Source organism: Salminus brasiliensis, chromosome 2 (assembly GCF_030463535.1).
Source record: "Salminus brasiliensis chromosome 2, fSalBra1.hap2, whole genome shotgun sequence".
In the NCBI taxonomy this organism is placed as follows: Eukaryota; Metazoa; Chordata; class Actinopteri; order Characiformes; family Bryconidae; genus Salminus; species Salminus brasiliensis.
Window position 1 is genome coordinate 40881081 of NC_132879.1, and position 24602 is coordinate 40905682.

The 24602-nt window shown below is 38.4% G+C and overlaps 1 protein-coding gene across 3 annotated transcripts; it reads left to right on the forward strand.

The window, feature by feature from the left end:
* The first annotated feature begins 9 nt into the window (after positions 1 to 9).
* creb3l2 (cAMP responsive element binding protein 3-like 2) lies at positions 10 to 23809 on the forward strand. 3 transcript variants are annotated; one of them, XM_072672732.1, is made up of 12 exons: positions 10 to 528; positions 9871 to 10090; positions 14538 to 14743; positions 15982 to 16066; positions 16196 to 16377; positions 16584 to 16730; positions 16817 to 16875; positions 17016 to 17084; positions 17698 to 17797; positions 18788 to 18911; positions 20301 to 20544; positions 20783 to 23809. In XM_072672732.1, exons 1-12 carry the CDS (start codon positions 430 to 432, stop codon positions 20853 to 20855), a joined length of 1608 nt encoding a protein of 535 aa, XP_072528833.1. In that variant the 5' UTR covers positions 10 to 429; the 3' UTR covers positions 20856 to 23809. The 3 variants fall into 3 exon arrangements, with proteins under 3 accessions (XP_072528833.1, XP_072528835.1, XP_072528834.1); XM_072672734.1 differs by lacking the exon at positions 10 to 528 and adding an exon at positions 7501 to 7564; XM_072672733.1 differs by lacking the exons at positions 10 to 528; positions 9871 to 10090 and adding an exon at positions 10098 to 14072 and having other exon boundaries at positions 14537 to 14743.
* The last annotated feature ends 793 nt before the right edge of the window (positions 23810 to 24602 follow it).

Below are 24602 nucleotides of genomic sequence, written 5' to 3' on the forward strand. Positions count from 1 at the left end.
TATTTTGGTGTTGGCCGTGCGTTTGTTTAAAAATAAAATAACCATTTAAAAAAATTCGAAAAGAAGTATTTTCGTTACTCCCACTATTTCCCCACCCCCCAAATTCCTGATCGACAAAGAAGAAGCAGCGTAAGACAGAAGGAAACGGGAAAAAAGTCCATCTTGAGTTCGCACTAGAACAAACTACATGTTCAAATACACTCGCCAGTGTGAACCAAACGTGAGTTCTGGACGTGCCACCATATTTTCGACATTCAAAACCTGGGAATACGCCGAAGTGGCCTCAGCTGAGTCGCAGCCATCTCAGTTTGCCGTCTAAACTTTCTGGCAGAAAAAGCCTTCATCGAGGACCGCAAGTCGACCGAGGAATGTTTTAATTTTGATCGCTGCCAGTCTCGCAGTTCCATATAAAGTAATTAATAGTGAGGAATGGAAGTACTTGACAGCGGTGAATCGTACATACAATGGGACCGAAATCTCAGCGAACTGTCAGAACCCTGTGAAAACGATAATGTTCTATACAGCACAGTAAGTAAACATTTTAGCCATTCAACTTATGCCCTTGTGGAGTTGGTTTCTGTGCTTTTTCTCATTTGAGTCCAGGTAGTGGCGTGTTCGTAATGTGTGGAGGTTTGAATCGCTAAAATGTGATTGAGCGTCCGTTTTCTCGGTCAACAGGTTTAAAGTCGAAGCTAAAACGTTAGCTGGCTCAACTGTACATTTCCTGCTTCTAGTATTGGAAAATTAGTTGAATGTTGTAAAATAACATTATACTTTTAGGGAACACAGGACTGTCTGCTTCTTTGGCTTCAATGCAGTAAAGTTCAAACGGCGCAGTGGGTCCAGATTAACAAAACTGGCAATGTGGAAGAACGATGAAAAATAGCATAATTGGGTTGCTGCAGTACTTGCGAGCCAGGTCCATACGTGTAGTTAAAATACCGATAGTGTTTTTGACTTGCTGGAATGGGGGAGACCGGGTTCTCCGTTATGTAATAATGGGTCACTCGCCAATAACAGGGAAGGGACTTCATACAGTACAGGTCTGGGTAAGAGAGCAGGGTGATGAGAAGAACTTAAGCCCCATTTATAAAAAAAATATATAAAAATAACAGAGTAGCTTTGCCTTTGGTACCCCGTATACCTTGTGTGTCAACCAGTGGTTCATGTTGTAGCAAATGAACAGAACAGGCTCTTTGTATTGGTTAACCCCCTCCGTGCATAAGTTTTGCTCTGCCCCTTAAGGAGTCTCCCTCCCATTTCTCCTCACTTTCCCTGTCTTTCTCTCCCTCCCTATCTGTCCCCGAGGTTTGTTGACGCAGAATATTTTACCACAATGCCAGCTATTCTCAACTGCGGCCTTGCCTGTAAGCCTGGGCTTACAGGACAGAGAACATATTTATTTATTTATTTATGAGAATCTCTAAATAAACACGTTTAGATCATTTATATACGTTTAAATAAAAAAGTTATATTAAGTAAGTTATGTTGCATGTGCTCTTCGTTGTTGTGTATTAATTCAGTCATATTTATAAGATTCATATTGTTATGTTTCAAGGAGGCATAAAATAAAACATGGTATCAATACTTTTACAGTAGACCATGTTCACTTGTCATGTCAGACTTTACTTTCTACCGATTTCACTACCAGTATGAATTTAGTGTGTGTGTGGGGGTATATATATATATATATATATATATATATATATTATGAACCTCTGAACTGTATATAAAAACGTATATATAAGAGTAGCAGGTCAACAGAGGCCCAGCTTGCTGAAGTAATGCAAAATTTGCCTGACAAAGCCCATGACTTCCACCACTGTTTCCACTCCATGCAGTCCTGTTTGGATGCCAGATGTGCTTAGCTGCCATGTACTCAATGATTATATGCTGGAGCTGTGCTGGGTGAAACTAATACTAATACTAATACTTACTAATACTTTTTTATTGACATGCTGGGGATTAGGGCTTCATCTAATTTTAACTTTTTTTTTTTTATTTAGTGAATGAATGTAACTACTAGCTTAATCTCTGAATTTAACAATATTTGTACTAAATACTGGACTTAAAACTTAAACTGGTCATAACTTGATTTAATCACTGTGGTAATACATATTTATACATATATAAGTAACCTCACTTATGAATTACCCCAGTGATTAAATCAAGTTAAGTTTTAAGTTTTATCACTGGCAAATATATTTTTGCACCAAAGAAAAAAAATGAAGACAATTTACAGGCTGTAGCAACAGGCTGTGATGTTCGTTAAAGCTATTCTCTCATTTGAACTAGGCCACTAAAGTAAACAGAGAAATATATACAACAACCATATAACAATGTATAATAACTGCTGGATGCTTGCGCTTCAAGTGCTTGTGCATAGTAGTTGTACTACAGTGATCGCCACCTCCGCTTTGCAAAGCCTACAAAGCACCACGTTGTTGGGTCTCTGTCCAAAATACTCCCACATTTTAGATGCACTTGGGCAAGTTTTTTTTTAACTTCAGCTTGCGCTTAAGAGAAATCCATGGCGTGTTCCAATTGCGTACTACACACTAATAGTTTGAGTTTGGTGGATTGGTGCACAAAACATTCAGTTACTATGTATTGATGTATTTACCCATTTCTAACAGTAAATGATTAAGCATTGCTATGCTGATCACTGCATTGTCATTGTTAGATTTAAGATTAGGCTTAATTCTTATTACATATAGATATATTATATAGTGTATATAGATACTAATAGTCTCTTCTTGCTTTTTCAAACCTAAGTAGACAGAAGTCAGGAAACTTCTGTCAACACATATATGCAGTATACTTTGTGTACATTTACTGTGTACAATGTATGACACTAAATCCTGACATTTTATTTTAAAGCTGTATATTTGTAGTGTCTTTAGGTGGGATAAAATTCTGTTCATGTTAAATCATCAACATTTACACAAAATAGATATTCTTTTCATTAGCAATTTTAGGGATAGGCATGCGATGGAGCATAGAGTATAGTAACACACTGTTTCGAAAGAAAACCCTTATAAATATAGTAATGCAAGAGTGTGTGTGTTGGAGTGAGAGAAGGATAAGGAATGTGTTGCTGACAGCACCTAGTATTAAAAGCCTTTCCTTCAGTGCATGTTTGGGCAAAGCCAGGCCTCTCCTTACAGTGCTCCCTTTTTTCTCCTCTCACCTTACTGTGGGCTGGGTGGACACAGCCTGGCTTGTTCGTGTGCCACTCAAGGCTTTGGGGAGGCTCTGCAGACAGACCAGTGTTCACCTAAAACACATACTTTCTCCTTCTCTCCCCTGTATACACACATTTACTTATTGGCTCTACTTGAGTTGATTTTCTTTGTGTGCTGCAACCTGACCCTAGACCCCGGCCCTTTAACTGTGTGAATCCACATACACAACCTTACATTCTCTCTTTACTCAGGCTTTTTCCCTCTCCCTATAGCATGTCCATGTGTTGTCTTTTCCTGACGTCATCAAACCTTTCACTCTTTCTGTCTCTTTTCTGTTTCTGTTTTTGTGCAGTCTAGAAGAATCTGGCCTAATTTTGACTAGGTCATCGGTTCAGCGTTTTTGAGTGGTGGGGCAATGTAGATGTGGCTATGGGATACAATGAAGGCTTATGGTGTAGAGCCATGAATTAAAGCTTGTTTCCATGCTAGGAAATGCTTATTATGTCTTGCAATCTGGTATAGTGCGCATTCTGTTCTGTCACAGAATTGGGTAGTGTTTTTGAAATTGATTACTTTTGCTTACACCAATAAGACATTTAGTGTGGAAGCAGACTAAGTATATGTACAGTATGACAGTACTTAATTGTTAGCATAATATGTTTCACAAATCAAAATGCTTTTAAGTGTCTTGTGAATATCATTAGCAATTAAAACCACTGATCAGCTGCACACAACACCTTTAAAAAAGGACACTGCACTGTATTCATTGTTTAATTGTATTTGTTGTAGTTTTGGTAGTATTTTGTAATTGTGGCACAACCTGGTGCTTTTTATCATATCAAATATTGATATGCATATCATGTATCAAGAACATGTCTTCATGTATTGTGATATTAAATGCAATGACACCTATCCCTACTTAAGGCCATGGTTAAGTCATTAATACATTAGTACATTGGATATGTAATGTTTCTCTAATGTCTCTTTTTTACTGTGGTTTAGATCTAACCCAGTAGCTCCACAAATTGCTTTCTATAAGAATTGATGTCTGGTCTGTGGACAGTTTTGTGCCCCTAAAAAACCCTTAAGATATAGGTGTAATTTTACTTAATTGAGACAACCATTTCCTGGGCTTTCCAAACACCATTCTCCATCAATGCAACTCTTCTCCTCATCCTGCTCACTCAAATAGCACTTTAGAAGTGTGTGTATTGTTTAGTTAGGGGTGACGGGGGTTGAGGTGAAGCAGGGAAAGTGCTGGGAAACATGCAATGTCTAGTCTTTGGAATCAATCATGACCCAAACAAACACCCAGGCACAGCCATGTTATAGGCAGATTTTGTCTAAAAGCATGGGTTTAGACAGTTGCTTGAACCAGAGCTAATGTTCTTAGCATGTTTCTAGGAGAAAAGATAGCTTAGAGCAAAACTAGTGATCTTATGGACATTCCAGTCATCCACCATTCTCTTCATGAGAATTGTGACCCTGTCAAAGCATGCCCTAAAATGGATCCAGTCAGATTGTTTTTCACTGTCCAGCAAAGATAAGGATTTGCTGCACTTTGATTAATAGCAGGCACATCAGCTTCTACCAACAAGGCTGTTGTGATCTCACTGTGCCCTTTTTCCTCCAATAAAAAAAAAAAAATGTAGTGGTTTTGGTTCAATTTCTAAAGCAATCCAGTATGTAAATGCGGCTTGTGGCTTGTAAGTTCCGTGTGCTGTCTTCAGTCTCCTAAAGAAACATTGTCACCTCATTCTGGATCTTGCGTGGTCCCACTAAAATACTTGCAGATTTTCCTCAGGATGCCACACAGGAAAGGTAAATACCAGCAACAAAGTGGTTTAAGACTGCTTAATGTTTTACTTTCCAGTAAAGTTAGGGATGATGCAAAGGGGTATGAGTTCAGCCTTTGTCACAACTTGTCAAGAATTGAAATCCAAATGAAACTGGGCACATGCTGGACCATATCAGAGGATAATTAAAGACCAAGGTACATGGGGAGGTAAAACTGGCTTGTGAGTGTGTAAGACAATTCTTTCATCATCAAAGATATCTCCTCCCTTCCCATGCTGCGCTTTTACTGTCTTAAGATCACACACACACCCTCAGATATCCCAGGTTCTTTAAAATTACAAGCTGCCGTCTGAACCCAGCAACACTGACAGCCCCAACAAGACAAGCCCAGGTTAGACACTTCTGATGTCTCTGGTTCAGGAGTGGCCTGATTTCATGAATTGGGCAGTTGTAGCCCCTGTCTTGGAGATGTCTGTGTGGTGGGACTTGATGCAGTGACACCAGCCTCAGTCTGAGTTCTTGGATTTTCTTGATAGTCCTCTCAAGGCTGCCGTCATCCCTGTGCACCTTTTGCTACCACATTTTCTCCATCCAGACAATGTTCTAATAATATATTTTGATTAATTCAGCAATGACCTTCTATGGTTTACACTTCTTGTGGAGGGTGTCAGTGACCATTGTCTAGACAATTGTCAGCAGTGTTACCCATGATTGTGGTTGTGTGTACACAGTATTTGTACTGTTTGAATAGTATTGTACTCCAAATTAAATATTCTAATAGTTTGAGATACTGGATTTCTTATTCTCATGAGCTATAGGCCATAGTTAGTCATCCAAAGCAAAAAAATGCCACGTTACAATAAAAAAAAATGGCTATTTACTTATTACTTTTTAATTAAATGATGAACAAAATGTGTTTTCACAATATTCTATTTTTTTGTGATGCAGTAGTATATACACTTCATGTTCTCATCTGCTCAGATAACCAGCCTGTTTCTTCAGATGAGAAATCATTTCCTCACACTTCCTAGTGCAGCCCCCCTCACACTGCAAACAAAGAAGCCTCTCCTCTGTGCTGCTCTGTATGGCATTAAACCAACAGGCTTCAAGAACCTACCAATTCATAGCCCAAAAGCTTTCTTTAGACAGAGGGAGCAGGAAGCATTTCAACAGGAGGCCACCCTTTGATCTAATTTGCACATGTTTATTAATAGAAATAACCCTCTGGCTGTCCTAAGCCCCCCAGTCTATTCTGATCCTATGATGCAGGGCCTTGTAATTAGCACTCTTGCTTATTACGCTTTTCCTTTACCATTTTAGAACTTTGTCAATCCTTGAGCCCTTTTTCTCCAATTGCAACCTTACAGTTTAGGATAAAATCATCATAATCATCTCACCGCATGTCTGTAAGTGTCACATAAAGATAGATCTCATTCATAATCTATTCCAGAACAGCATAATAATATAGTTTATGCAGCTCGGTCACAGGTCTCCTGCATAAGAATTCATGAGTGTTATTCGTCTGAAATGGCTTTTTGAACAGCCCTGTAAAATCCATGACTTCTTGCTTGAGTTATGTCATGCTTCTGTGAGGCCCGATTTACTTCCATCCTTAAATGAACTTAATAACAATGCTCTATGGGACTTGCCGCTTGCTTTTGCCATCCACTTTCTGAAGAAGTTGGGATATTTGAAATGCCTTAAAGCGCATCAATTGCTTAACCCATCAGAAAGCCAAAAAACAGGCTCTTAAATGGGCGTTCTCTCACAAGTGTTGAGTTGAGCTCTTGGAGTGCTGTTCATATGATCACATTCTGAGAATCATGTTGCTACAGTATAAGGTAGGAACATGGGCTGACAGAGTTCATGACATGCTCTTAGGGTATGAGAAATATCTGCTGGAAAAAGTGGGACAGAACAGTCCTGTTTTGATGCACACAGGATTTTTTTGTCATTCTGTTTGTCAGCCAGACTGTCTACTGCCACCTCTCGTTCACTCGGTCTCATTCTTGCCAATAAAGTTGAGTCAGCCTCTAATTGACCCCATATGTTTGACATTTTGCCATGTTTATGCCTCACTCCACATTTCTCTGCTGTCTTTCCATAATTCTTTTTTCTCCTTTGTTTTGAAAATATTTTCCTTATTTAAAAGCATATTTTTCAAGATATCCTTTCCTGATGTAAAAGAGGAAAATACAAACTAAATACTTCAGCCTAGGAGCTGAACCAACAGAATAGTATAAAAGATACAGAGAGAAGGACTAAAATGCCACTAAGTAAGAATATGTGTATTATTATCATGTCTTCAAATATTGAAAAGTTTAAGTATAGCCAACTTGCCAAAAGTGCTATATCTGACATGTTAAACATTAATGTAGCAGCAAACAAATACTTTCTATGTAAAGATGTAGTGAAATCATCCTGAGCAGAGAATGAAATCATACACCCTTTGTGTGTGTTCTCTGCTCTTTGTGTTCATAGCCAGTCCAGCCTGCTGTGCATGTTGGTGCCATCCTTTGGAAACATTGGCCCTTCTCAAAAGACAGAACAGTGACTTTTGGCCACGGCAGCACAGCAGTCAGGTAAAGACAAGAAATTGACAGGACATGGGAAGAAGCGTCAGTCACAGAGAAATGCCAGTGTTTTCACACCCGGAGATGGCACAAACTCAGTGAATATGGTTTTAAAATGCTAGCTAAATCTGCTTTGTGCTGTTTATCTGTGTTTGGCATCTGCTTTCTCTGTGCTGCAATTCTGTGCTGAGAACACAAAAAGGAGGAGGGAGGCTTGACTGAATATTAAGGATTTATTTTGGTCTGAGATGCTGGTGCTCTAGTGCGACGTGTAGTGGCAGAAAGGATCATATAGTGCTCCTTTAATGCATATTACAGTATATTATTCCTATTATTCCATCCATATGTTCTGCATAAAGTTAAATCTCTTGTGATTCGCAAGTGAGGTCCTTAAACCTAATGACTTATTTTCTCTTACTTAAAATCTGTTGCATATCTCCAATTTTGTGGGTGTGTGCTGCTGAATAGAGCTTATTTTGACCTGTGGCCAGAGCTGGACCAAACAATCCGCCATTGTTTACTGCAAAACAACTTAGCGGCCACCTCTACACACGCCTGTATTGATGTATTGCTTTACACTCATCCTTAGTGTCCTGCTTTGCATCCTAACTGTAGAGGCCAATATACAGTGGCATGCAAAAGTTGGTCAAAATTTCCATGAATGGCTGTTTATTGGTTGTTTGGTTGTTTAATATGGTGAGTTTTTTCGTCAATGCAAAACCTTATTATTCGCCTTTTAAAGATTTTTTGTTGTGTTTTGAATAATTATCCTACTGTTGAAGCTATCCTCTTGTCAAGGTTTTTTTTTTTTTTTACAGACAATGTTTATATCATATCCATTCTTCTTATTCCCTCTACCAATTACATTTCTATTTTAACTTAATCAGTCCACAGGAAGTTTTTTTTTTTTATGTGTGATGATATAAGAAGTTTGTAAAAACCTATTCCACAAAGGTTATGCTTTGCAGGTGTTGCTGCACAGTAGAACATTTTGAATTTAGGAAACATGTAAAATCTTGGGTGTCATCTTATTGCTGGGTTTTGTGGGTATCATTTATTTTAGCTGTTAGAGGAATCCAAGGCTGCTCACAACAGAGTGGCCTAATGATGCCAGAACAAAACATAGCCCTAACAAGCTAATTAGCCAGAGATGTTGGTAAAAGTTATCTGAAAGCTCAAATCTTTTGGAGTGAGCAAACCATTACAAATTGTGGTTTCCCCACTTTTAAAGTTCTCTCAAAGTAAATCTTGAAGTTGTGAAATGTTGAAAGTGATATTCTTCAACTTGATTTACCCACGATCTAAAGCACACCACTTCGTCTGTGCAACATGGTGGTGGGGTGTCTTGGCTTGGGTATGTATGGCTGCCACAGATACTGGCGCACTAATGCTTCTTTTTGTGGGCAGTGTTTCATCCTACAGCACTCAATTCAATTGAGCTTGCGTTATTTATGCTGAAGAGAAAACTTAAGGTAACAGGGCCCCCAAAATGAGCATTACCTTAAATTGCTACATTAGGAATGAGGGTAATTGTAATTGTGGACAATGTAATTTTGAAAAAAAAAAAAGCAAATACTTTGAACATTAATATTGTGTGATTGGTTTGATTTGAAATTACAAATATTATTGAGGTGCAAAACTGTGTTTTAAAACTAGCAAAGAATGTCACATCTTTTAGAATCACTGAGTTAAACTTCATATAACAGGACAACCAGCAATGTGTTGCTGTGGATTAGCACACAAAAATCAGCCCTACTAAATGATTTATTCTCATCCTTTCCTTCTCCTGTCTATACTGGATTTAGGATCTGTGGCTTGTGGCTTTTACAGTGGTTTTACAAGGTTTTTTTATTTTATTTACCAGAGTAAAGGTTAAAGAACTCAAAAACAAAATGACAAAATACTATCAAAGAAGTATGGTGAAGCGGACACCCTAGGAAGCTCCCAATTTTATTATGTGGGAGGAATAGAAAGAACATGTCCAGTTATTGATAAAAGGCCTGTGAGTTTTGAATGAAAAGGTTCCTGCTTGCCCTGACCTGTTTGTATGTTGAGAAAGGAGGGAAGAATGCACAGTAGGAGGGACGAGGGAGGGGTCATCTGCCATCCAGCCAGACACCAGACAAGCAGATTGGGCATGAGCTCATTGAACTACTTTTTATGGGATGCAATTTAAACATCAAACAACTGAATATATCCTGACAGACTACTGTCTGCTGCTGCACCTGAGGTGGTTTGTCTCTGCTGAAACTACTGTATGGTCTCTGCGTGCTCACCTGTATCATTAACCTCTACCTTCTCTCTTATTATTGCAGCACTTCACTGATCTCCTAGATGACCTGTCCCAGGAGGCCTTGTTGGGCCAGCTGCTAAGTGACCCCTTCCTTTCAGGGCGGGATGAATCCATGGAGGAGTTGATTCCCACCTCTCCAGTGCCACCACACATCCAGGCTGAGCACAGCTACTCTCTGAGCGGTGACTCACGTCCACAGTCTCCCTTGTCCCACCTACCTGGAGATGCAGGCAACAAGTCTGGTGAGTACAGAGAAAAAAGATGTCTCTATCTAGAGGTGATTCAATATGAGGCATACATAATTTTTATAGATTGAACCAGACTATGCTTTCTTAAGTATGTCTAGGGTATCAGTACTTCTTTTGCCACACTGAACAACTGTAAGAATTATTAAAACTGCATAGAGGCAAGTAGATGATTTTCTTTTTCTTCTACTACTACTACTACTTCTTATTATTCATTAAAGGCCTGGTTGATAGTGGATACAGTCAAGGGTTGGGATATGCAGACAGTGTTGCTCTTATTGGACAGTTAGGAAAATGTGGTTACTGCTTTGCAAGAGCCCTTTTAATTGTCCATTTTAAATTTAAAAAATTTTAAAAGCGCAGCATGGAGAGCGTCATTTTTTATGTACGCACCCACATACCATTTGCAGTACCAAGGCCAAAGCTCTGATTGCTGAGCCACCACTGCCCTTAATATAATAATAAAATATAATCATAATATGATATTACTATAATACTTTTGTGTTTTTAAATCACTATATCAATAGTGTGTTATGCAACATAAAAGGCCTCTTAAAATGAGCAAGCAATTGGATGTTATTTCTGTCATGCCTGGTCAGGCGTGGCAGTTAAAAACTTGGAAACACTTTCATGGAATGGGTGATGCATGACTTTAATAAACAAAGGACAAGCACAAGATGGGATATACAAACAATGGGATAAATCAAGGTAGCAGCAAACTAAGGGATAAAACTAACAAAATACAAACTTTGTTGTCAGGCTGGACTGTAACAAAACAACAAACCTGGGACTGGGAAGAGACTGGAGCTTGGGTTTACGAGGGACAAAGAGGACATTAAACAAAACAGGGCAGGACAAACGAAAAACTACTGAGCCTAGCTCAGAAGGGGACAGGGGCAGAAAGAGAACTTAAAACCACAAGCAGCGCTTGGGTGCAAAACAGGGCAGAGACAATAATAATAACACAACCACAAGCAGGGCTTGGATGTACAAAAATGGGAGGATAACAAAACATTGCGAAGCAACGCTTTGGATGCAGACAGGGAAAAACAGAACTCCACAGTGATAAATAGCAAAACAACAAAACCAAAGAAGCAGTGGCCTGTACGTGATGGTGAAACGGAAGCGCTCAAAAAACAAGGACCACCTGACCTGACGAGGGTTGAGTATCTTGGACTGATGTAGGAAGTTTTCATGAAGGTCCGTGATTACTAAAAAGGTAAAAGCTGCTCCCTCTAACCAGTGGCGGCACTCACTTAAGGCCATCTTGACCGCTAGGAGTTCCCTATCTCCTACACCGTGTTTGTGCTCGGCCGCCGTCAGTTTCTTAGAGTAAAAGGCCACGGTGGAGTTTGCCACTCTCCCTGTGCCGTTGGAAGAGGACAGCCCCCACTCCTGTGTCAGAGGCATCCACCTCCACCAACAAATGCTTTACGGTGTCAGGGTGCTTCAGCAGCGGGGCTGAACTGAAGGCGCAGAGTCCAAGACAACCTCTTGGGGGCCCCTTTTAAAAGAGACATGATGGGAGCAGCTAAAGTATTGAAATCTCTTATGAAGCAGCAATAAAAGTTGGAAAAGCCCAGGAATCATTGGATCTCTTTAACTGTGGAAGGAGTGGGCCAGTCTAGGACGGCCTGGACCATGGCTTGGTCCATGAGTACACCCTGTTTGCTAATGACATACCCTAAGAAGCTGACCCTGTGCAGGTGGAAAGCACGATTTTCCAGCTTCTCATACAGATTAGCCCTGAGTTCAGGACCTGGCGGACATGCTGTATGTGGGTAGGCAGATCTGGGGAGTACACCAAAATGTCATCCAGAAAGGCCACCACAAAGTGCTCGGGGTGGTCCTTCAGGACGTCATTGATGAGTGACTGGAAGATGGAGGGGGCATTGGCAAGGCCAAAAGGCATAACCTGGTACTGGTAATGCCCCCTGGTGGTGAGAAAAGCTGTCTTCCACTCATCCCCATCTCAAATGCGCACTACATTGTAAGCGCTGCACAGGTCCAGCTTAGTGAACAGCTTAACCCCTCTGAGCTGTTTCTAATCAGTCCACAGGACCAAAGGCAAGGGGTAAGGGTATTTCTTGGTTATCGAGAGCCCGGTAGTCAATACATGGACGGAGACCCCAAACCCCCCCCCCCCCCCCTTTCTTCTTAATGAAGAATAAACCTGAGGCCACAGGGGACTTGATAGGGGCTAGACCCAGGCAATGAGACTGACAGTATAGGGACCAGGACACTATTTTCCTCTCGGGCCATGAGATGTGAGGGTTTTGCCAGGGGGTGCCTAGGATGATGGCATAATCAGACACCGGAAGGACGACGAAGACCATCTCCTCTGTATGGAGCCAGATAGCTCACAGTCGCACAGGCGTAGTAACTTGAGTGATGGGGGCAGGTCCCATGGGTTGACCGTCCAGTGAAGTGCGTCGGAGGGCCCTCCAGAGTGGCCTAACAGGAATCCCCAACTGTTATAACATCAGCGCTCATGCAAATCAAGGGATAGATTTAGTTCTGAACAGATTTTTAGAGAACATAGAATGTTGAGCAGTATCAGAGTGTGTTTAATGGCAGGTCTGCCTATAACAACATAATTAATAGAAGTGAGCCAGAGAGTAACAGAGCCATGGGAGCACCCTTAAACACTGGCATCCATCTTCTCCACCGTCCACAAACCTGGATGCCCCAAACTTGGAGTTGGGGGGCTTTTGAAAAAAAATTCAGTAATCGTGATTGTTCTTAATAGGAAATGAGATCTGGCAGGTACTCAGAAGTGACGCTGTGTAGGGCTTTGTATGTCAGTAGTAGAATGCTGTGCTGATAGAACTGGCCTGGTATGGTCAAAATGTGTAGTTTTAGTAAGGGCCCTGGCTGCAGCATTTTGAACTAGTTGAAGTTTACTGAGGTTCCGGCTGGAACAACCTGACAATAGTGTGTTGCAAAAATGCCTTGAGGTAATTAAAGCATGTACTATTTTTTCTGCATCATGTAAAGATGCATTTCTTACCTTGGCAATGTTCCTAAGATGTAGAAAGATATATGTTTATCAAATGATCTGAATCAATTATGATGCCAAGAGTTTTAGTTGCTGAACCAGGAATAACAGAAAAATCAGCTTAATATTAATTATAACATTAAGTCTGATTTCTTGTGACTTTTGAACCCAAAAGGTGAACCTCTGTTTTGTCACTGTTTAGATGAAGGAAGTGATGTGACATCCAGAAAATTTGACCATATTAGTCCAGTTCTATCAATACAGCATTGACTTAAATTTCGTGTTGATTAAATTCTTCTATTGACCTATAAAGCCCTACATGACCATGCTCATGAGTACCTGCAAGATCTTATTACTGATTATAAACCATCACGATTACTTAGATAACAGGGTGCTGGCTTCTTACTCGTTGCCAAAATTCAGAAAGCTTCAGCAGGTTGAAGAGCCTTTTCTTATAAAGCCCCCCAACTTTGGAATAACCTTCCAGACAATGTTCGGGATTCGGTAACAGTCTCAATCTTCAAGTCTAGGCTGAAAACCCATCTATTTAGTTTAGCTTTTGGTAATTAATGTTTCCCTTAGATCGAGGTTGCAGATTCAGGGGTTAATGGACACAGGGAATTGGAGTATACTGAGATGCTGGAGCTGTCGTTATACTGCTTCCCTGCTTTCACTTAGGTTTGTGGATGGTGAAGCAGATGGACGCCATTGTTTAAGGGTGCCACTGCTCTCTATAAATTCATTCAGAACTAACTCTGTCTCTTTACCTCCTTTGAGTAAATGGCCACCCGCTTATCCGGCCCGATCTGTTAAGACTGCTGGGGTCCCCTCTACCTGCAACAGACCAGCTGCCACCCACCAGTCCAACCACCAGGCTACCCCACCACCAGTGCAAGACCAGCTGCACACCCTCCTGCCATTGCTACATGTCTAATGACCTTGTTGAAACCTACTTGGACTTGTCATCACTACTCTGACTATGTTAAGTTATACTACACCATGATTATAATAGACATGTTGAGATTATATTGCACACCTGAGCAGTACAACGGTCTTAATGGTTCAGTGACTTTTATCAATGCTTTATAAATACTTCAGACCAGAAGAGTATGGGTCGCCATGTGTCTTCCTCCCAAGTTTTTCCTTGCCTGCTTTTTGACAACACCAGTTGCTAAAAGTGCTATACAAATAAATTTGTGAACATAGAAAATAGTGAACTTTTGACCATCTTTTATTGGAAAATAATGGTGTATATGATATAGCCCACTCTCTAAAAAAAGTTCACACAATTTTTAATGCCATGAAATGGATCTCGTTCTGATGACTACAGTGTGCCTTTTTTTTCATTACCATTACTATTATTGGAATTCCGTGTTTAACTATTTGACATGTTTGTTTACTGTGGTTTAGGGTTGCTGTAAAGACTGACTGGTTGTCTTTCTACAGGAGACTCAGACAGTGAGGAGTGGCCAGCAGAGCAGGAGGATAAGCAGCTGAGAATGGAGCCTCTGCTGTGTGAGTCTCCAGCCTTGCTGCCCACTTTGGCCCTGACACTGTCCCCTGAGAGCTCTGCTGTCGAGTCTGTGACCATAACCAATGGACCAGCTGTAATGCTCACCCTCCCTCAGACCTCACAGACCAGCATACCCAAGGTAAAGGTTTATTGTAACTTATGTCACTAGTAATGAAAACAAATGGTTTAGTAGACCACCAGTGGTTTGGTAATAGTTACCTAGACTAATGAAACACCCTGTTTACTGAATTACATACAAAATAATGTTCACTAGCAATATTTGGTCTAAAATGCACCTAGTAGAGTAAACATGTTGTATTATTGTACTCTGCTGTTTTTACTGTTGAATCTTTGAGCTCAAAGAAATAATAGTGTATTATTGTTACTTGATGGCTAACAAATAATGTGTTTGTTACTACATATTTCCCATCAAATAACTACATACTTGATATGGCTATTCATGTGTTCACATATGCTGGAGGCCAATTTAAAAGCTTAAAAATTGACCAAAAGAGGAGTCCAATAAACTGCCATTTAATTTACGCACATCTCACTACTTCTTGCAAATGTAACAAACTATGCACAGTATAACTTGAATTTGGGAAATAGTTAAGAGTAAAATTGAAAGATACGTGATTTAAAGATAGATGTTTTAGAGACACAGCACGGCTGCTACAATACATAATTAGCATTATTAGCAATTAGCAATAGTCATTTAAAATATACAGTGTCAAGAAAAAGTATGTGAACCCTTTGAAATGTTATGGTTTCTGCATTAAATTATAAAATGTGATCTGATCCTCATCCAATTTAGGAATTTTAGCCCATTATTCCTGGCAGAACTGCTTTAGCTCTGTCATGTCTATTCAAGTCAATATATAGCATTTCTATAGGGTTGAGATCTGGGCTCTGACTTGGCCACTCCAAAAGGCAGAAGTTCCTTTTGATAAGCCATTCTGTTTTGGGTCATTGCAACATTTTTTTTTACCGTAGATCCTCTGAAAGCTCTTTTTGGCGAGACAGGACTCACATACGCGTACCCTTCTTGTGCGGAGCAAACTCAAAGTTTGAATGTTATTTATTAGTGAAAGTAGCGCTAGTCCACACCTCCAAACTAATTTTCCCTCCTCTCACACTCCTATGAGGTTTTTACAGTTGTTCTCAATGAAGACATGAATGATCACATTTTTTTGGGTTATTATTTTAGGCAGATTATATTTGTCAATAAACTTGATTTGGATGAGGATCAGATTTTATACATAAGACCATACATTTTCAGTTTATTATTGGGGACAGTTGTTAGTGGTTGTAGCAGTAGTACTAATATAATAATAATAATAATAATAATAATTGCTTTCTTTGTTGTCTGTGTTGCAGATAAAGGAGGATGGCAATAGCTTTACCCCTCAGATTAAGTTGGAGCCCCATGAGGTGGATCAGTTTCTCAATCTCTCACCTAAAGGTAAGAGTCCCACAGTGTTGTGCTGTTTCTTCATATTAGACTTGTGCAAAAAAACATGCTTATTTTTACTAAGGTTCATCATAAACTAACAGACTATTTCAGCTCTATTTATGTGTGTGCTGTGTGCAGAGATGGAAGCTCTCCAGATGCCTCCCACACCTCCTAGTTCTCATGGCAGTGACACCGAAGGCAGTCAAAGCCCTGTGCACTTGTGCACTCCTGCCAGCCCCACACAGAGCCCTGCTCTCCTCAAGGTGGCACCGCGTACCACCAACTCACTCTCCAACTCCCCTCTTCTCACCGCACCACATGTGAGTTTAAGGCAGTTAGTCTGCTGTGAAAGTGTTTATACAAACAGTATTTACAGGAGACTTTGATCTTTATTCACCATCACTTCCTCCCTTCCTCTCCTGCCGTTTACTTATCTCTCTTTCTCTCACACTCTCGGACATTGCTTGCTCTTTTCCCAATTCCCTGCCATGTCTCTTGTATGATGTGGCTTTTTCTCTGCTGACAGAAGCTGCAGGGCTCAGGGCCACTCCTGTTGACAGAGGAAGAGCGACGGACTCTGATTGCAGAGGGATATCCTGTCCCCAATAAACTGCCTCTGTCCAAGTCTGAGGAGAAAGCTCTCAAAAAGATTAGAAGAAAAATCAAGAACAAGGTGGGTGTGGGTGTAGATTGTCATTATTTTCAAATTGTCAAATTTAGTTCTTAGTTCATTTTAGGTCAAAAATTTCTCCTTCTCAGATTTCTGCTCAGGAAAGTCGCAGAAAGAAGAAAGAGTATATGGATGCCCTTGAGAAAAAGTATGTTTCCTTTTCTGGTCTGAAACATTTTATAATTGTTTTCAAATTTAGGTTCCTTTCAAAATCTGTAAAAAAATGAAACTGAAGCAGTGTCTTAAGTGGGCATGTGTGTAATATTGCAATGATCTTTCTTCCTATAGGGTGGAGACATGCTCCAGTGAGAACAGTGAGTTGCGCAGAAAAATGGAGACTCTAGAAAACACCAACAAGTAAGATGACCTCACATCCTACCTTTTAACTCAGCTCAGAAGAAAATAAAAATGCAAACGTGTTATTTTTTTTATTATTATTATTGGGTTGAAATCTGCACAGGGTCAAACTTATGCATTATGTAAGTATGCACCCACATAGATTTTAAGTAAGTTGTTGCTGAAATTCTTAGTTCTAAAATGGCCTAAATCTTTCAAATGGCCTTTCAACTTTCTGTTAGAAGGATGATCATAGATTTACACAAGTCACAATTGGTAGAAAACCCTGTGTTGATTTTAGAACCTCCACCCCCCAAAAATCGACTAAGTTTTTGTTTTTTAATTCAAAGATATACATTCTACACTCAATCTGCATTGAAAGGCCAATATTAGCTTGACGTTTATGTTCATGTTAAGTGTATATAAACTTGACTGCAACTGTATTTCCAAAATCATTGTTTTCCTAATTATTTTGAAAACCCACCTTTTGTATTTAGTGTTACTTACTGAAGTCAAGTTTGTGCTGAAGAATGTAGTTGTAATTTCATCTTGGTTTCCTTTCCTGGGATCTAAAAAAGTGGATGAAAATGTTAGATAAAGAGTTTATCTCTTACTCTCTTTGACTTTTACTTAGGTCTTTGATGCAGCAGCTGCACTCTTTGCAGACTGTGGTGGCTGGAAAGGTTCCTCGCTCATGCAGAATGGCCAGCACTCAGACCTCTGCATGCCTCATGGTGAGAACACCAGTCTTGCTACCACAACTTGGTTGTGTTTGTGTGAAAGACAGATAGAGAGATGCACCTATAAAATTAAAACTGCAGCTTGTAGTATGAGCATATGTTGTGCATAGTTGGTAAGAGTGAAATAGGAACACATGTTTAACTACTACATTAATTCAGAGATACTTCAGAGTGATACTGTTAGTGTATTTAAGAATGGTGCATCAGTATTTAGCGTAGCTTTTTAGCTTTTAATAGTGTATGTGGAAAAGAGATGTGGAAAGCCAGAAAAAATAAATCTAGATATTTTAACAGCTATAGGGTTCTACAGCTGTCCTGCTTGACTATGGCCAAGCCATAATTTAAAATAATATAACATATAACATCCATATAATAAAACATCCACATAAATATGACGTAAGGTACACCTTACCCATTACCCAAGGGACTTTGGTCATGCTTTATCACAGGTATTTAGTACAGTCCATTAATTAAAACAAAACAGTTATGACTGAAATGGCGTCCTATTTATTCTTTTGGCCACTAATGAGTATGTTGGGCATTTTGAGTGTCCAAACTGTACAATACAGTTTCTAAGCAACAGACAGTGATATGAACTTGAACCGACTGCATTTGCTCATATAAGCCAATGATGGTTGTGAGCCCCTGAACACTGTGAATTTCTCATATTTTCCCATGTAGTTTGTTAATGGTGTGCTGTGGTTTCTAACCAACATAGCAGTCAAAGAGTTCAGTTTGTATGTGTACGAAGCTTTAAATATGGCTCAGTCACTCACATTTGTTTATGTGACTGGTGCTGACGCATGTTGGATGATAAGGACGTTTTTACCACTAATAAATGAATAGACTAAATAAACTAATAAACTATATAGCTCAAAACTGATGAGAGTAGGGATCTATTTTGGTCGTAGTCTGTGTAAACACAGGTGTGTAACTACGTATATACAATTATCAGACGAATGCCGGTGCGCTGTTGTCTTGTAGGCTGTGGTGCTGTGTTTTGCTGTGTTCCTGGGCAGTTTCTACCATGGTCTGAGCCCCTGCTCATCCATCCCAAAAACTGACCTGTCCAGAGGACCTGCCACACCGGAGTCCTACATTGCTACAGGTATTAAATGCTTACATACACACAAATGTAATGTGGATTGTTCTGACAGGAGTTTTTTTTAAAACATAACATTTACTAACACGTTTACTACTGTAAATAGGTAAAGCTCTTGGCTTGAGATTACACAGAAATGTGTGCATATTATTATTTTTCTGTGTGGTACACCTTCTGGTACCTGGTTTTATGCAACATATACATATATATATATATATATATATATATATATATATATATATATATAAGTTGTGCAAAAGACAATAAAATGTGAGGAAGGTGGTTTTGGGAAACACATGTTAGTTTCACAGATTTTATGGTCTATTGTGATTCCCCACTTAAATTGGCAAATTTGAGACTTGGTTGTTAATAAGATTTAGTTAGCTGTTATTAGTTGTCTGACTAGAATAACACAAATAATAAAATAACACAAATTATAAATATGTAGAGTTTAATGTGAATTAATTATAAGAAGCACTTGTGTTAGAACGTCATGGTAATATTAGGGAACTGATATATTAAAAAAAAAAAAAAATCAGTAGGCTACAGTAAACGCCTCAGGTCTGGTGTACGACTTATACACCTGACATGTCACACAACGATTAACATATTTAAATCAGCAATCTGACAATCACTTGAGTATCTACATGGAATTTAGTTATCATTATATGTTAATAACAGCTTCCTTGTATAAAGACTCCAGTCAAAAATTACAAACAACTACAAACAGTTCCAAACATAGCGTTTGCTAAATTTAATGCATACAGTGTTATTTATGATAAATGTCAAACATTTTATTCAGTGTCACAGAAAAACGTTAGTACACATTAGACCAAAGATCCTTATCTCTCAACTCTAATTAGGTTGAGAGTAGATGAGACTAAATTGGTACTATTGACATAAATTCTAAGTAGTTAATACAAGCAGTTAGTAAAATATCATTTTAAAATATAATTTATTATATTATATTAATTTATTAGAAATCAGCTAAGCAAGACATTAGTGAAATGGTGATGTAAAATGGTTTTGGTAAGAATTTGTGTGTGTTCATTGTGGTTTGTGATGCTCTAGCTCTATGTCTATGTTTCACTATTGATTTGTAACCCAGCTCTCTCTTTCACTTACCAAATGAATAGCTGCTGTTTACCTTCACTGGTGTTACCCATAAAAAGGTGTTCATAAAACAATGACAATTTTCATAAAAAATGAAATTTACCCAATGGCTACTACATCAAACTATATGTTGTCACATTAAATGAAAGCTTGTTATGAAAATTGTATGTGCAAATTCATAATTCTCTTTTGTCGCATTTTTAAAGCTCTGGCTAATTGCAGTAATGATTGAAATATTGAAACTGTGCACTAAATTGTTGGCTTTTTTGTTCATTTGAACAGTTAAGTCAAGGAACCTACTAGTCTATGATTATCATGGAGCGGCTGATGACTTGCACCCCTCTGGACTGGGAGGAGAGTATCCTGAGTGGGACAGTCAGGCACACATTATGACAGTGCAACATCTGGACCAAAAACACAGACACAAACCGACAGAGTGGCAGGCGGCAGAGCTCCAGCCACCTTTCAAGCAGAACAATGGAACAAACATGCAGAAGTCTCTTCTCATAGATCTGCACACACACAGGTGTGTTATTTGTATATAAAACAAAATTAAACATATTACAGTTGGAATGTAACACGACTGAGCAATTTCCAAAAGCCATTTTAAATCATTAAATAATGAGGTGAAATTGAAGTACTGAATGTATACTGCCAATCAATCAGTCAATTAGCAAATAAATTTTGTAATTGTCTTTGATACAACATATCCTGCATAGCTAAATATACATGAACTATACTTATTTTCTCCTGTCCTTCTACAGGTCAGTGGATCAGAGGTCCAGCGAGAGTCCAAAAGTCATTGAGCTGGAGAGAATGGTGAATGAGCCATCATGAGGCTGGCTGGCAACAAGGGGTGCAGGCTTTTTAAAATATTTATAGACCTACTTTAGTATTGTTTTACAAAAATTTTCTTTCATACTTTTTTTTCTCATTTCTTTTTTAGGAAAAAAATAAAAAGCAAAAAAAAGTTTCCATCCTATTCCACCATATATATATATATATATATATATATATATATATATATATATATATATATATACTATATTTTATGCATAGTTTTCTGTTGGTATAGTATAGTCTGCATATACTGTATATAGCGGCGAATAATTTCATTGTTTCATTCATTTGTGTTAATTCAGTGTACCACAGAAACCTGGGTCTGTATTCATAAACACAACTCTGAATGCTGTCACTTTCTTACACTGTTTGATCTCCTCATCTATCCCTCAAAATTTCTTCAACTTTTTTTTTTTTTTTTTCCAACATTCAGAATAGCACAAACTACCAAGAGGAAGTCTATGCCCCAAACCTACTTTTTTCCCCACGCCCTAGACATTCTTTTCTCTTCCATTAACAATATTACAAAATTGGATAAATGGCATGTTAGTTCGCTTATTATAAATTGCATTATTTGTATGTCAAGTGATGAGTCATAAATGTATATTTTTAAAAAATTGGAAGCAATTCATTTTAAATGTTTTGATGAGGGACTTTTTGAAAGGAGTACTATTGTGTTGCTGTTTTGAGAAAGTCTGGAAGTAATTGGAAGCTCTGACATGCCTCATGAACACAGAACTTTACCTTGGGACAGTTATCTGCTATACTATAATATGCTGATATGCTTTACTACTCATACTCATACATGACATTCACCACAATGTTCAGTAATTAGGAAATAGAATATATAGACGTGAACATGACCTGAAGCAAATGTTTTTCTGCTCTGAAATGTCATTATTTGTTATGTTGGAACAAACATTGTTTTAAGTCACCCATCTGTTTTATTCAGAGACATTCTAAACAAGTGTGCACAATTTTGTAAATACCTGTGGTTGTATTCTGTTGTTGAATGGAAGGTGACAGCTTAATTTACTTTACATAAAGAAAGGCTGTGATTACAAGTGGCGAATTTAGAGTGCAAATTGTCTAAATGGTTTAATCATGATGGCAGATGTAAGCTGTTTGGGTCAAAGGATCCTCTAATTAGCCTCAAATAGATCTTTCAAAACACAGTGAATTCATTTGAATTGTATTTCCAAAGAAACACCCTTTTTAAAATGTTTTTTTTTCTTTACATGGCAATGGGAGCATTTTCATGTGACCATTTTTATAGAATGCTTTCTTAAAAAACAACTCTGGATTATACCATTTATGTATTCAATTCCGCATTTCTATTTGTGTCAGAATTGACTCAGACTTGTCTTGTTTTTCTTCAAATTGAGTAAATAATGTCCTTATTAATAGCATTATTGAAAAGTTAATCTTGTTTATTGTTATTATTATATGGATTATTTAAGTTTCTATTCACATTTTCTGTGTATGATTTCATAAGATGTATTGTCTTCTCAAATGTAATACTTGCCAATGAGGATTTTCAAATTTAATCAGACATTTTTATGTGATTCTCAGTTTAGATATGCTTGCTATTTAAACTCATCACTTTCAATCAATATAAAATATACTTTCCACATCTTAAATATACCAACCATTTTTAAATAAGGCCATGGAAGAGATTGTCTTTTTTTATTATTGCCACAGTTACATAATTAGTTTGACTGGAGCCTGGTTTAATCACCATTTCTAAAGAAAAAAATATACTTTTTTAATAGTAAATACATAGGGATCCATTACTATATGCTTGGTAGAATGATCGTGATAAGAGTGCACTCCTACCATGCAGAGCACTGTGTCGATATTACAGCAATGCACAAATTACAGCTGTGTAAACTTGGTGTGGAGTGCATATCCACATTACTATTCATAAAAAAGCCCTGTACAGATCAGCACACACATGCAGATACTTGCATTCATCAACAAGCACTCTTCATACTATGGGCCTGAAACACTTTGCTTTTAAAATGCTGCCTTTGTTCAACAATCAATTCTTCTTCCTGGGTCGCAGTGATTTTGAAGATTACCTGGAATCATTGCCCTAGACAGGGCACCGCCACACCCATTGAAGCCATCAGAAAATTAAAAATAGCTGCATAAAATGTAAGCTCCTTTGAGTCACAGATATTAGTTTAAAATGATACATGATTGGGCATGTTCTAGGTAAAAAGGTAAATACTATGTGAGACTTGAATATCAAAGTTGAAAATGTATGGAAACAGTCTTATGGATTACAAACGTCTTGATCAAAGCCAAATCACTATGGCGTAATCTCTGCTGGGGCCTGCCTACCCTCTGGTTCAACATCTTTTGCTGTGTTAACTCACCAATATTTGCCAGAATCCTCCTAACCCCCTTTTTTTACTTCTCACTTCCACTTCCTACAATTTCTCCTTCGTATTGATATGCTCTGTTCAAACAGTTCTGTCCTGGGACTGCTTGACTTGGCTCTCCATTACAAGGATCCTCACATTGATTTATTCACGCCACTCTAGATACTGCATAGGTGTGTATGTGACTGTTTAATGTGCATGGACGTTCACATTAACATGGAGCATGAGTCTTACATTCACTCACATTCTCATAACTTATGGCTTGCTGTTACATTACCCATACCTTTTGTCCACCTATTCTTGTAGTTATTTGTTGTGCTATCCAGACAGATACCCTTTTGAGGTGCTGCCTCTTACTCTGAGGGAGTGTTTCTTCAGTGTTGCCACTTTGCCTTGCTCAAAAAAGGCTTAGATACAGATTTTGGTAAAGCTGCATTGTGACATTTGTTGTAAAAAGCACTGTATAATTAAATTGAACTGAAATGAACTATGTACAACTATTGATGTGGGTAGTAAAGATTTGTTAAAGAAAACCAACATTAGAATAAATACATATAAATATTACATTGTTAATGTGCCTCAAGCCTTTTCGTAAAGAAGGTCAGTATTTAAAGTTATTCACTACTTAGCTTATTCCTTACAGTAAATCAGATTAACTGTTTGTGGAACTGAACAAATCCAGTGTCTAACCAGCAAATCAATACAATTACTGACAAAACATGTAGGCTACTTTGTACTTTTTGTACTTATTACAATAGTAATAAGATACACACTTATTGCTATTTTTGCCTTTTCCACAGTACTGTATTATCTGAGAACTCAGAAAACATCGCACACTTGTGGCATCATTTGCACAAGCTTCTGCAATATCACAATATTTATTTCTGTCCAGAGTGGCATTAATTTTTCCCTAAGATCTTGTATTGATGATGGAAAATGAAAATGGGAGATTGGGCCACTGTGCAAAGTCTACTCTAGCGCATCCCAAAGATTCTCAATGGGGTTTAGGTCTGGACTCTGTGGTAGCCCATTCATGAGTAAAAATTACATCTCATGCTCCCTGAACCACTTTTTCACAACTTAAGCCTGATGAATCCTGGCATTGTCATCTTGTGCCATCAGGGAAGAAAAAAAATTATGAAATAACCTGGTCATTCAGTATATTCAGGTAGTCAGAACATAATGTTGCTGAACCTAGACCTGACCAGCTGCAGGAACTCTAGATCAATGCACTGGCCCCACAGGCTTGTATGGTAGGCACTAGGCATGATAAGTGCATAACTTCAGCTGCATGCCAATAATTTCGGACACAGGATAACATCTTTTCAACATGGTTGTTTAACAAATGAGATGCTAC

Bases quoted from the DNA above. Each gene is read 5' to 3' on its own strand.
- creb3l2 (XM_072672732.1), top strand. From the start codon at position 430: ATGGAAGTACTTGACAGCGGTGAATCGTACATACAATGGGACCGAAAT. The intron at 529-9,870 runs GTAAGTAAACAT...TTATTATTGCAG, and splicing joins ATAATGTTCTATACAGCACA to CACTTCACTGATCTCCTAGA. The intron at 14,744-15,981 runs GTAAAGGTTTAT...TCTGTGTTGCAG, and splicing joins CACAGACCAGCATACCCAAG to ATAAAGGAGGATGGCAATAG.